This window comes from Phocoena sinus, chromosome 2 (genome assembly GCF_008692025.1).
Source record: "Phocoena sinus isolate mPhoSin1 chromosome 2, mPhoSin1.pri, whole genome shotgun sequence".
Taxonomy (NCBI): domain Eukaryota; kingdom Metazoa; phylum Chordata; class Mammalia; order Artiodactyla; family Phocoenidae; genus Phocoena; species Phocoena sinus.
The window spans coordinates 54,455,551-54,470,017 of record NC_045764.1 but is presented as its reverse complement, the minus strand read 5'-3'; the positions used below and the strand labels follow the sequence as shown (position 1 = coordinate 54,470,017).

The window sequence follows — 14,467 nt, the reverse complement described above, 5'->3', positions numbered from 1 at the left end:
AATCAGCAATATTCAAGCTATGCAAAACCCTCCAGGACAAATAACTCAGTTTCTTCAAATATATTTTGCAAGGGGAAAAACAAATAAAACAAATTGCAAGGGGTAAAAAGAGAGAAAGAGGGAGGGAGAAAGGGAATTTTAGAGGAGGAAATCAAGAGTATGGGAGCTCTAAAAGATAGATCAGCCAACTGCAATGAGGCAACCCTATCTGGATCTGATCCAAACACACAAATTGAAAAAAAATATATGGCATGTATGAGACAAGTGGAAATTTGAACATTGATTGGGTATTTAATAATATTAAGGAATTAATATTAATTCTTTATAATAATGGTATTGTAGTTTAGGTTTTTAAAAAGTTGTTGATTTTCTAAAGATAAATGCTGAAACATTACAGAAGAAATGTCCTGATGTCTGGGATGTGCTTCCAAATAAAAAGTGGGTGAGGGAGTGAGGGTAATATGGATAAACAATGTTGCCATGAGGTGCTAACTGTTAAAGTAGGTGATGGAGACACAGAGGTTCCCTATCTGTGCACTGCTCTTTATCTGTGTAAATAGAATGCAACTGGAAATCAATAAGAAATTTGGGGAAGTCAGCAATATATGGAAATTAAAACATTCCTAAATAAAATGGGTCAAAGAAGAAATCACCAGGGAAATTAGAAAATACTCTGAGATAAATAAAATGGGTCAAAGAAGAAATCACCAGGGAAATTAGAAAATACTCTGAGATAAATAAAATTTTGAAGGTTTTGTTTTTTGGGTTTTTTTAAATGAAGCATACTGCTCTAGGAGGTGGAGATGACAAGTACAAGCAAACTACAAACATGGAGTCGGAGCAGGATGACTCTGGGTTCAAGCCATGGCACTGTCATCTCCTAATAGGGAACCCTAAGGCAGCTATCAAGCCCTGAAGCTCAGTTTCCTCATCTGTGAAATGGGGATATGAAAATAGGACCATCAGGATGTTAAGATGGAACTGTGCACTAAAACACTTGGCTCATATTAACAAGTATAAAAGAACCTTCCCATGAACAAGACTATCTCCTGAAGGCAAGCAAGTTTTTAGGGAAAGATAGGTTCTTTTTCTATAACTGGACCCTATTTATGACTCATGAAAGGTATCAAAAGAAAAATTATTTCCAAAAACCATGTGAATGGCAATGTCCAAATATTATTCCTCAAGTATCCCCCAACCTAGCACACCAGAGGGATGTCCCTGCTTAAAGAACACTGGCATTGTCCTGATATGTCCCTGTCCCCTGGGTCTTGCGCCGGTACCTCTGCTTCTTCAAATCTTTTATTACTCCAAATAAGACAAAGATGCTGTGCTTCCCAGGGGCAAAATGTTTCTGCTGGTGGTGAGGAAGAGACTGGGCTCTCCAGGAAAGGGAGGAAAGGAGGACCAAGACAAGATAAATGGACAGAAACAAAAGGAGAACTTTGTCAGGTCCCATTTCAGGCTCTTCTGAAAAAACAAATCATGAAGCCCGGGGTAAGCAAATTGGACAGATAACCCTGATGAGCTGGGGGAACAAAGCAAGAATCAAAGGAAAGGAAAGAGACAAAAATCAGAATAATTCCAAGATAAGCATTAGAGCACGCCCTGACTACCTGTTTTCCCAAAAGATGATGGAAAGACACCAAGATGCCATACTCATATCCAAGAACAGAGCCCCCAAAGCCCAAAAGATTCAGGGAAAAGTCACCTTGGGTTAATTCATGCAGAAACGCTGCTGTTTCCATCATCCTAGAGTCAGACACTGAAAGGTGCCTGTGTTTGAGTTATCTCAAAGCATATGGAAGCTATAGAGAAAACATTACACAAGAACCCAGGGTTTGGGCAGAGGGCGGGCAGCCCATAGCACAAGGGTGCCAAACTCTCTCAGGGCCACAGGATCAGGGCCAGAAGGGGCACGTGGACCTGGGGCCAGTACCCCACTTGACTAGTTAGGAAATGGAGTGCAAGTGAGGCAGGGGGGCTTGTGCAGAGTCTCGGCCAGGCAGGACCCCCACCTCAGGCTGCGCCACTCTGAGGCTCATTCCATTTCTGGCAGCAGGGGCGAGGTTTCTGGTTTTAACGTGTTACCCCCCCGCCCTGTGGCTGAAGAGGTGGATGAGTGCTTGGACCCCTGCTTCCGCCCTTCACCTCTCTTGGGCAAATCCCCTTCCAGGAATGTTTCTTCTTAAATTTCCCCCCAGCTCCTCCTCTGATAACCATGCTCTGCTTTCCCACCACCAGAACCGCCACTCTCTGGGCTGGCTCTGCACTCCTGTCCCCTCTCCTCTGTCAGTCCCAGCTGCCTTGGGACCTGTGGTCATTCACTGCCCTCTTCATCCCAGCCTCTGGTGGCACCGGTCCTGTCCCAGCTGGACGCTCGCTTGGTACTGGAGGTGGATACCTGCCAGCTAAAGTGAACTCCAAGCCACCCAGCAACAGGAACCTGAGGTCACATTGGGAGGGAAGGGGGACAGAATCCAGTCACCCCCTTTCTTTCCACCTGTGCCCAGAAGGAGGTGGCTTCTCCAGCCAACTGTCACCAACACCAGGGAGGTCTACGTGACCAGAAAGGGCTTCCATGCCTCCCCCATCGCACTAGCCCACAGCCGAGTGATGCTCAGACTGACCTTCCCCCAGGATGGGGGCCACAGGCAGGACCTGAACCCCCAGGATCACCCACTGCGCTCCTATCCTGCTGGCTCAGGAGGGTTTTCCTAAACACAGCCTGAAATCCAGGAGATGATACCGTGGGCTCAGGCCGTGGAAATAGGACCTCCGCTCAGGTTTGTTCGTGCAAACCAAGCCGTGATGTGGACACCAGCCTCCCACCTCCAGAGGCTCAGCAGCCCAGGGGTGGGAGGAGGAGAACCTGGGAACCTGCACTTCCAGCAAGCCTGATGCGTGATTCTCACAGAGAGGGGACCCAAGGACTCTGTTATGGGGACACACCACATAAATAACGGTACAAATCATTGATGCACTGCACGCTCCAGTCAGAACACAGAGAAGCAACCCTCCAGAGACACTGTCAACAGGTCAGGCTTCCACAACTAAAGTCTGCTCTCACTCTGCATTTACATTCACTTGACTGAAGCCCCATTTCACAGCCACCAGAGCAATGACATGACACAGGACAGACCCTAACTGTGCACCACTGTGGGGCCACTGCCTCTGTAGTCACCAAAGGCCTTGAATGAACTCTGGCCTGACATAAAATGTCATTTCCCAGGCTTCTCTGGCCAGCCTCAGTGCCAGCTCTCTGAGATCCTGACTTCAAGGCCGTACACATCCCTGCGCACAGGTTAAGACCTGGTTGCAGTCTCAGGGGACCCTGATCCTGTCACGTGTCACGGTCCTCGGACTCGTGCCCTCTGCAGGGAGTCTCCTGAGCTGCCTCTCTGGGCTAGCAGCCCCACCCAGGACCCCCACGGACATGCCCCACGGTGCAGTCGGTCCCCGCAGTCGGTCCCCACGGTAAGCTCCAGGTGAGACCCAGACTCTCCCTTCTCCAGAACCTGGCCTGGGTCTGGCTCAGTGAGGAAGAGCTCAGGGTATTGGTTTGAGCCGATGGGCAACAGCAGCAAGGCAGCCACATGCAGCGTGGAATGCAATCGGAGGACGGGGAGGGCTCGGACATCCACAGGACTCAAAGCCTAGGCCGGAAAACACCCATCCCAGACTTTCTGGGCCCAGAGAAGTTTGACCTGGCTTCTGAAAAGGGATGGCTCTCCTCCAGACAGGTCTCCTCTCCACACACAGCTGCCACCATCTCACACCCACGGAGCCTCCTTAGGAAGAAGGCCAATTCTCTCCCCAGGAAAGCATTCAAGGAATTTGACTTGGGAACTGGGAGGTTCTGGGGAACTCCTCCTGAAAGCACCATTATCCCCGAGGCCTCGCCCCCGAGGACTGTACCCAGCTTTTGAGAACCCAGGTCAGGTCAGGGTAGAAGGGGAAGCGAACGGGGATGGGTGGTTCCACGAGCAAGATGAAGGTTTCAGAATCCCATGAAGCATTCCGAGGCCATGGAGTCCAGAGATTGCTTCGGGGTTCCACTCTGAGTTTTCTCATGGGCATGTTGTGGGTGACGGTTGTTTTAAGGGTTAATTGACTTCACGGGTGGAAAGCACTTTGTCAGCTGAAAATAAACTGTTTCTTGAGGCCTAAGTATTCCTAAAAAGGAGGCTACAGGAGCTACCAGCTGAGTAATAACAGGAAGTGATACATGTGTAAAGACTAAAACCTGGAGCCCCACTGGGGTCATGGTGAGCAGAACAGATTGGAGTGCTGAAACGGGGGACCCTGAGGACATCTGCGTAAGGGTGCCCCCTCCCTTCTTGGCTTCAGGAGCCTGGAGAACAGAAGCCAGGAAACCCCACAGCCCTTTCTATCGATGTCATGCTTGCTGACTGGACAATGGGTACCCCTTGACGACAAGCAGGCAGCATTACTCAAAAGTGGGTCACGATATAAGCATCACCTCTGTGCTAATTAAATACACAGATTCCTGGGCCCAATCCCAGATGAGCCTGGGATTCAAGTTGTTAAATTGTTATTTTTAATAAGCTCCTCAGGCTGATTCTTACATAAATTTAAGAAGCACAAGCACCAGAATATCATAAAAGCTGTGAAGTCGGGAAGACCTGGGTCAAATTCTAATACTACTACATAGCAGCTGTGTGGCTTTGGCCAAGTTACTTAACCTCTCTGAACTTCTGTTTATTCATTTGTAAAATAAGTATAAGGCACAATCAGTGCTGCTGGGAGGGTTAGAGATACTCAAACGCATTCATGGTCTTCGTCTAAACTATCCTAAGAGGCAGGAATAACCATGGCCCACTTAGAGTACAAGGGGCTTCCTGGAGTCCGCTCACATGTAATGGTGGCTGAACAAGGCTAATGTCCTTCACCTCAAAGGCCCATATCAGCCCCTACACGGAGACTCAAGCAAAGACAACAGGAGGGAAAGATGGGCTGAGCTCTGGATGGAGGCCAAGACCATCTGCCTTCCTGAGGGATGCGGCCTTAAGGTGGACTCCACTACTAGACACAGCTCCAAGATGGGAATGCAGCCAAGTGCCTCTCTTGGGGTGGGGAGTGTAAAGAGAGAAGAGACAGAAGCATCCCAGACAGGTCCTGCCTGAGGATCCAAAACTTTAGGGAGGTACAGGAGGAGACCAGAAGTACATTCCTTGGTACTAACTGTGGACAGGACTTGAAAAACCCCTCAAAGCCTCAGTCTTTCCATCTGGAAACGGGTTAATTTTTTAAAAACTAAACAGTCAACTATGGCATGGCACCCAGCTGGGTGGCCTGCTCACAGCTCACGTCAATGGATGGACGCCGCTGTTACTACCCCTGCCCTTTTAACTAGTCTCTGCCTGGCGTGTCGGCACTTGGCCGCAGTTTCACTCTGTTGCCCCAAGACGAAATGTTATCTAAGACGGAGCTTTACATTCATTCCTGTGTAGGTTGTTAAAGTCGTTCAACATCCTGGCGCTTGGAGCCTGGCTGAAGATAGAGGCTGGGACTTCAGGCTGGGGCGCCCGGGAATAGGTTTCCCTCCTTTTTACTTATAAGGCAGGAGCGGCTGGGAATGAGGACGCCCAGCTGCCTCTGTATTCCAGCCCTGGGATCCCTAGGCTCAGAAGCGGCGTCTCAGTGACAATCAAGGACAGGGTACCCCCGCGCCCCGACATCTATGGTTTCTTGCTCTCCGCGACCAGAGTCGCCCCCGGGCCCTCAAGGCCCGGCCCTCCGCCCAGAGTTGAGTCGCTCTCTCCTGGGCTCCCCACCCCGTGCCACTCACGCCGCGCCCAACGCCAAGTTTCCGGGAGCGCCCCGGCCCTGCGCGGACCCAGCGCCGCCCCGCCCACTCCGCTCACCTGCTGAAGACGAGGCAGCCCAGGTGGTTGATCTCTTGGTCGGAGCGGTGACGGCTGTAGTCCTCCCACAGGTCCTTGAAGGCCGTGACCGCCAGGATGAAGAGCACGGGCGCCAGTGCCAGGCCGGGCTGAAAGGCGTTCACCGCAGGCACGAAGTTGAGCAGCGCGATGAAGACGAAGTACACGTTGGCCAGGCGATGGAACTGCTCGAACAGGTTCTTGGGCAGGAAGGACAGCAGAGTGTACTTGGTGGTCTTGAGCCGGTTGTCGGCCAGATGCTGGGCGCCCCCGCACCGCCGCCGCCGCCGCGCGCCCTTGGCCGCGCTCGCCAAAGGGTCTTCGGCGCCCGGGGGCGGCAGCAGATTGGAGCGCACCGTGCGCGTCCTGACCTCCCGGCGCCGCCGCCGCCGCCGCCGCCGCCGCCGCCGTCCCGGGGTCCCGGGCTCCTCAGCCGCCGCCAGCTCCCACTCCATGGTCGCGTATCGCCGCGCTCGGCTCCTCCGCCGCTCGCGCCCGCCCGCGCCAGCCTCCTAGGTGATCATCGCCGGCGGCCCGGCGCGGCGGCGCGGGTTCCCCGCCTGCGGGACGCACAGAGACGCGGTTAGCTGCCGCCCCGCCCAGCCCAGCCCAGCCCAGCCCAGCCCAAACAGCCTGCCCGCCCGCCGTCGGGGCCAGGCGCCGCACAGAGACCCCTTGTCCTCGCACCCTCCTGGGCCTTTCCGCCCTGGCGGCTCCCGGCCCCGCCCCGCGCCGCGCCCAGAGTGGGACACCGCGGAGAGCGGGAAACAAAAAGCCGAGCTGGAAACTTTAGAGCGGCTTAGTTTCGTTTCCCAGAAGCATCAGTTCGGTCCGCCACCGGAGGAGAGAGGAGGCGGCAGAGTGTGGGAGAAAAGGACCGCAGCCCCCCTAGGCTGGCGGGCTTTTCCTGAGTCCGTGCAGGAGGCTGGGAGCCTCCTGGAGTAAACTAAAATCAAAGTTCAAATGAATCAGGGCATACCAAACCAATGCTCCGATTTTTATGTCTTATTTACCAAGGACATCTGCTCCTGGGACCCCAAGAGGATTCTTCGTTGTCTCTACAGTTCCTTACCCTGCCCTTTCAGATTCACTTCTTAGGTGAACTAGACTGAACTTTTAAGATCATCACTGCCTTTCCTTACTTCCCTAAATAGGATTCTTTTTTCTTTTTTTCCCCTTAATTGAAGGGAGGAATATTTCGCTAAGCAAAGGCAGGCTTTGGTTTTCTTTATTTCTATCTCTTTTCCTCTCTGGTAAACCCTGAGGGCCAAAATACACCTTGTATGCTCTGGTTCTGAAGTGGCCTCTATGACCCAGACGGTGACAGGGCATTGAAGATGGTTGTTGGAAGGGGAAGGGGGGGGGGCAGGAAGGTGTGGCAGAAGTGTCTGTTGGTGCAAAAGGCTCCCCTCAGTATTCATAGGGAATCAGAGAGAGCAGTGTGTGAAGGGTGGGCAGAGGCTGGGCATGGCAGAAGGTATGGGGAGTCCCAAGTGGGGACAGTAAGACTCGCCCCCAGATGTACTACAGCCAGCAGTGACAGTTTGGCCACTTTAGAAGTACAGATGCGAGAAGCAGGGATTTCTTGCCCAGGAGACCATGGCTGGGAATTTGGGTGAGAGGAGCACTTTTGGGTGCTGCCTATCTGGATTTGGGGAGCTGTTGGCCTCCTCCTCCTCCTTCAGGCCAGCCCCTCATTTCTCTTACTGCACTGGGACACTATCATCTCCCAAGGGACCACCTCAGCAGCCTCTGCTGGCCTGAGTTCCTCCCTCGTGTGCCTGCTGACAAGTCACTTCCCTGGCTTTGCTCAAATCACTTACCTCTTCCCCATGACGCTCTCTCAGGATGGTCCTCACCTCCCGTACCCTGGCTTACACCCCATCCAGCCAGGACAGGGACTCCATCTCTACAGGGAACCTTGCCATGGACCACAATATTTACTAGAATCCAGCTTGAGGAGGGTAGAGTGACAGGTACTAAGAAAATGATCCATGTCATTAATCAAGCCTCTTTCCTTCCACCATTCCTGGGGGTACCATATTGATGTATGGTACATCATCATATATCAAAGGCCCAAATCAGAGAAAATTTTGACTGAAGTGCCTGCATTTTCAGGGAAAGAAATCAGATCTCATAGTGGACCAGTGGCATCCCAAATTGAGTGTTAACAGCCCACGAAGGACCACAATTTCCCTGGTGTCCAGGGACTAACTCATGGATCCACATTTTCCTCCATCCCCCAACCCAGCGAGGTCCCAGGGCCTGCTGGTTCCCTCTATTTCCCATCCCTACAGTATCCCCAGGGTTGCCCCAGGGCCTCTGGGTGGGTCTCCCTGCCTTCCAGGCTCCCAGCTACAGCCAGTCCCCAGGTGGCCAAAGCGGTTACTTGACTTCCTTGACTACTTCAATTCATTTTGTTACCCGGGAGCTTACAGGAGTCCCCTGCTGCTTATAAAGTCAAAGGCTGGCTCCTCAGGCAGAGGTCCCTTGAGACTCTCAGGGAACAGGCACCAACTTACTAATTTAACTCTGCCCCACCCTCCTCCCCACCAGCCCCAAGGGAGAGGTCTCCTTACCCTTCTCAGAACAGGCCTTGTTCTTTCCCATCTGTGTTCCGCTCTAAGGTTCCAAGGTTCTGTGTTCTTAGGTTCACACTGCTCCCTAAGCCTGGAATCTCTCCCCACCTGCTCTTCACCAATCCAAATTAAGTATTTCCACTAAGGCCTAGTTCATCTGCCCTTGAAGGTTTCCACACTGCATGATCCATGAACCTCATGGAATTACTTGTATTCTGACATATGTGTAGTGGTATGTAAGCCTCTCTTAGACTGTTCTGCAGGGGTTTTGGGTTTGGATGTCTTCTGTCAGCCAAACTCTCAGACTCTTAGCTTCCTGGGCCAGGACCAGGCTTGGATGGACTCCCAGGCTGGCCCTCTGGACCCCTGAGTTCTAAGGAGGCCCTGCTGCTGACCCCCGAGAAAATATCTTTCATTGTCCTCACTCAGCAAATACTTATTCATCACCTGCATGTGCCTGGCGTCATTCATAGGCACTGGGGCCACAGGGGAGAATTGTCTCAACAGATCTAACATTCTAGTAGAAGAGGCAGTGTGATATTGTGATCTATAATAAGAAATATATATTTGGTCTTTGTCTCCATTTCTGGTTTCTGGCACAGAGCTCCTAATCCCTTGGAATTTCCTAAGTGATAAGAGCTATAAAGGTGCCTTGATATTCATAACAAACCCCTTTCAACCACACCTGGGTTTATGTTAATGAAGTGACTTTTAGAAAGCCCCTAAGGATAGAGGCAGATTGCCAGGGAACCATCTAAGTGATTAGAAGTTTGGAATTTTCCACCCTCTGACCTCTGGGTAGGGGAGGGAGCATGGGGGTTGAATCAATTACCATTAATCAAAGGTTTTAATCACTTTTATGTAATGAAGCCTCCATAAAAACCCAAAGGACTGTGTTTGGAGAACTTCTAGGGTGGTGATCATGTGGAGATTCTGGGAGTGTCGAGGGCTCACAAAGGGCATGGATACTCTGTGCTTTCCCCGCACCTTGCCCTGTGCACCTCTTCCATCTGCCTGTTCCTAAGTTATATCCTATTATGATAAACTGGTAATCTAGTAAGTAAAATGTTTTCCTGAGTTCTGTGAACCACTCTGGCAAATCAGTCAAACTCAAGGAAGGAGGGTCTCTGGGAACCTCCAATCTATAGCCAGAATCTATAGTTGATCTATTGTCAGAAGCACAGCTGACAAACCTGAACTTGTGATTGTCTCCTGAAGTGGGAGCAGTCTTGTGAGACTGAGCCCTTACCCTGTGGGATCAGACGCTCTCGTCAGGTAGATGGTGTCATAATTGAGATGAACTGTAGGACACCAGCTGGTGAATTCACACACACACACATATTGGAATCGGTGTCCCATAACAAAGGCAGCCACTAAACAGGACACTCTGGGAACACCACTAAGTCCCTGCTCTCTGGAACACTGTGTTCTCCTGTGGGAATACCAACAAGGCGGGCACAGGAAATGGAGGGGCACGGGCAACCCGGCGGGGAGGGGTGTGCTTGGCTTACTGTAGCTAGGGCTGTTGGAGTGGGCCTCTCCTAGGCAGCCCTGAGCAGAGGCTAAGGAAACAAGCTACACAGATGTCTGGGAGAAGAAACGCCAAGTGCAGGAGAGGGTGGGGTTCCAGGCCCAGAAGATGGGCTAGGTGACTAAGGTCCCAGGGTGGGCTTTTGGAGGGCCTGGAGGATCACGGTGATCATTTTGGCTTTTAGCTGAGTGAGAAGGGAGGCTAGGAAGGGTTTGGGTGGAGGACTCATGTGACTGGACTCAGGTTTTTAAAGATCATCGGCTGGGGCTTCCCTGGTGGTGCAGTGGTTTAGAATCCATCTGCCTGGGCTTCCCTGGTGGCGCAGTGGTTGAGAATCTGCCTGCCGATGCAGGGGACACGGGTTCGTGCCCCCGTCCGGGAGAATCCCACATGCCGCAGAGTGGCTGGGCCCGTGAGCCATGGCCGCTGAGCCTGCACGTCCGGAGCCTGTGCTCCACAACGGGAGAGGCCACAGCAGTGAGAGGCCCGCGTACTGAAAAAAAAAAAAAAAAAAAAAAAAAAAAAAATCCATCTGCCAATGCAGGGGACAGGGCTTCCATCCCCGGTCTGGGAAGATCCCACATGCCACGGAGCAACTAAGCCCGTGCGCTGCAACTACTGAGCCTGTGCTCTAGAGCCTGCGAGCCACAACTACTGAGCCCACGCGCCACGACTACTGAAGCCCATACTCTCTAGAGCCCCTGCTCCGCAACAAGAGAAGCCACCGCAATAAGAAGCCCACACACTGCAACGAAGAGTAGCCCCCGCTCGCCGCAAGTGGATGGAGAAAGCCCACGCGCAGCAACAAAGACCCAACACGGCCAAAAATAATAAATAAATAAAAATAAAATAAATTTATATAAAAAGAAACAGATCATCGGCTGTTGTGTGAATAGAATGCAGAGGAGTGAGAGCAGCAGAGAGAGGCCGTCAGAAGCCATTGCAGTGACCCTGGACAGGGGATGGTGGCTCAGGCGGGGGTGGCCATGGTGGAGGCTGGGAAGCGGCTACTCAAGCAGAATCTGCTGGTGGCCTGGGCGTGGTGTCTGAAAGAAAGAAGGGAGTTGAGGATGTCTAGCTAAAAACTTGAGTTGCTGAGGCAGGAGGACAGTGTGGGGAGTTGGGGGGAGGGTGCTGCAGGTAGGCACCGGGCCCAAGAGCCGAGGTGCAGGAGGCAGGGGTGCACAGGTGCACACATCCCAGCTTAGCAGGGAGGCCCAGCCAGAGATGTCAGTCTGGGGTCAAAGAGCAGGATGTGGGTGGAAGACAGCGTGGCTGGGAGTGGGATTGGGGCACAGAGGCCAGCGTGCAGGGCTTCACCTGCCTTTGGAAGGGACAGGCCTCTCTAGATTCATTCCAAGGGCAACAGGAAGCCACGGACTGCCCCAAGCAAAGGCATGAGATGAAAGAATCTGATTTTCCCTTTTAAAAGATGGAAGATGGACTTGGAGCCCAGTGGGAGCAAGCAAGGCAGTGGATTAAATAGGAGGTGACTTAGACCCAGGCAATGGATAGACAGTAGAAAAATTGGAAGTATGTCTTCCAGGTACAATATGTCCCTTACATACTGACCTTCAGTTGCAAACTTTCAAAGGTGCGAACGTGTGTTCACGTGTCCAATCATGTAGGTTAGTTCATGTGTCTGGCGTACATTGTTTTTTCCACCACTTTATGCTGGAGGTAGAGAAATATTACTTGGAGAAGGATGTCCCATTCAACATTCTTTTGCTGCTTGACAACGCTCTGGGCCACCCCCATTCATGGATGACTTTCATCCCAATGTCAAAGTAGTGCATCTGTCATCAAATACTGCGTCGCTGATCCAACCTATGCACCAGGGACTTACAGCAACTTTCAAGAAATATTACTTATGTCACACTTTTCATCAGGCAGTAAAGGTGAGTGATGAATCAGGAACAACCTTGTGACAATTTTGGAAGGACTATACTATCTACAAGGCCATAAAAAACATTGACTTTGCTTGTTGTGAGGTTACGGCCATCACCATGAATGGGGTTTGGAAGAACTTTGCCTGCAATTTGTTCATGATTTTCATGGATTTGGGAAAGTGGATGAGGAGTCCAAAGAGGTCTTCATCAACTTAGTGACCCTCAGCGAGAAGCTGGAGCTAGGTCTACAAGAGGACCACTTCATTGAACTCCTTGCTGTGCAACATGAGGAGCTTACTAATGAAGACCTGATGGAATTGGGGGCCCAGAGAAAGGGCCCAGAGAAACAAGAGGAAGAAGAAGTAACTGAAGAACCGAAGAGATTCATGACACAGGAAATGGCAAGGGGATTTTCCTTATTTGAGGAGGCACTGCTAGTTTTTGAGACACAGAACCCGAATGTAGAACAATACACGAAGGTTGCAGCAGCTGTTCAGAATGCCATCCAGTGCTACCATGTAATCTATGATGAGAAAGAAAGAGCTACTACTGTTAGACCCAAACGGTCTACAAGGGATTCCAACTCGCCCAAGAACCGCCAAGAGTCGAGAGCCGCTGCAACACGCAAGAGGTTTATTAGGAGCCGATGCACCGGGGTTCCCTGAACCTCACGCAGGAGGCCGATGGGGAACCCCTAAAAGCGGAATCACATACTTTTTATAGGTTTATTTACTCATGGGGCGGGTATATTCTCACAATGATTGGGTAAATGTGGTGACTTTTGAATTCATTGGCTTAGGAACTTTTGTCCCACCTTCTGGCCGTTATAGTTGTTTGTTCATTGTGGCCGTTAGGGCGTATACCTGTTACGGGCAACTGGAAAATTACCCGCTGTCTGGAAAGTCCCCGTCAACTGAAAAACTCCAAGAATTGGTTTCGATAGGGAGAAGGAGTGGCGCACGATAGGGAGAAGAATTGGTTTCGATAGGGAGAAGGAGTGGCGCACGATAGGGAGAAGAATTGGTTTACGGGAACAAGTGAGGGGGTGGAAAGTCCCTAAAGGCCCCACATTCCCCCCCTTTTTTTTTTGTAACTAATTTCAATCATGGAATTTCAGTTTCTTTTTGCGAGTTTTGGTATTGTTGCCTTAGCATTAAAACTTGTACCGTACTAATGCGTTCTCTAATAAAGGCTATCAGGCGATTCAGAATGCATGGTCCAAAAGTTAAGAGCAACAATAAAATAATGAGGGGCCCTAACAAGGTGGAAACTAAAGTAGTAAGCCAGGGAGATTTATCAAACCATGATTGGAACCACCCTTTTTGATTTTCCCTTTTCTGTTGTCTTTTGTCCAGGCGCTCCCTAAGTTTGTCCATAGTTTTGGTAATAGCCCCAGAATGATCAATATAAAAACAGCATTCTTCTTTTAGTGCAGCACATAGTCTGCCCTTCTTAAGGAACAGCAGATCTAATCCCCTCCTGTTTTGCATTACCACCTCTGAAAGCGAGGTGAGGGATTCTTTTAACTGAGTTATGGAACTTTCTAACGCCCGGAGGTCAACATCTACAGCTTGTCTTAAGGCATCATAATAGTGGGGTTGTTGAATGAGGGCTGTTGCACCTGTTCTTACCCCGGCTGCCATTTCTAGTCCTAGGAGTACAGCCAGGGTGAGTGTTATGGGTTTCCTCTTAAACCTTTCTCTGCCCTCATATTCATCTAGAAAGGATGAATCTGAATGATAAATGAGTCTGGGGACTAGCTGAACTAACACACAAAAATCGGTTGAAGCTTTAAGGACCTCTAAAGAAATGCAGGGGGTCAATCCTGTGTTACATGCCCACCATCCATCCGGAGGAGGGAGGAGATACTCTGAGCCCTGTGGGAGGCTTAAATTGGCACAAAGATGTCGGTGGGACGAGGGGGGCGTTCCTACACATGTACCGTTTCCTAATACTGAGGCCAGGGTCAATTTACTATTTCCTTCTTGTTTCCATCGACATTGATCTGGAGTGTTAACATTATTATAATTAGAATTATATCCTATAGCATCATAATAAGGGGGAGGAGCAGCATAGCAAAGCCAACATGATTTGGTAGCCTCCGGGTTTGTGGCATTTAAAACCTCAAAAGCCGCCTGGACCAATGAGAGCATTCGGTCCCGGGGGGTCTTGGGCTTGATTGTTATTCCTTTTGGCTCAGAAGTTTGGTTTCTTATCTCTGGTAACGCTGTGGGAGGGACCAAAGGTAGCAAAGAGTGCCCTATCTCAGGGTTGGGGCTTATAGGAACTGGAGTAGGGGTTTCAATTTTTAGTTTGATGGTCATTAGTAATCCATCATTATATCCTTCTTTATAAAACCTGATTCCCCATGAATGGCCATTTATCCAGTTTTTAATTTTTTTTTCCTGGTTCACTAAAAGAAATCTTAAGGGGATGGCACCATTTAGTACATTCAGGCCTATAAGTTAAGGGGTTGGTTGGGTGTGTATAATTGGCTGTCACCTTAATAAAGTCCCAGCCAGAGGTGGGCTTCCAATAGGTGTCTCCTGTGGTTTCATATCC

At 50.6% G+C, this 14,467-nt stretch overlaps 1 protein-coding gene across 1 annotated transcript in view; it reads right to left on the bottom strand.

The window, feature by feature from the left end:
• The window catches only part of ATP10A (ATPase phospholipid transporting 10A (putative)), a 176,257-nt gene extending 169,174 nt beyond the window's left edge, over positions 1–7,083 (bottom strand). Inside the window, 1 exon segment of the mRNA XM_032622097.1 lies at positions 5,889–7,083. Within this exon segment, the coding sequence (XP_032477988.1) occupies positions 5,889–6,361 (473 nt within the window). The 5' untranslated portion in view covers positions 6,362–7,083.
• Positions 7,084–14,467: the final 7,384 nt, after the last annotated feature.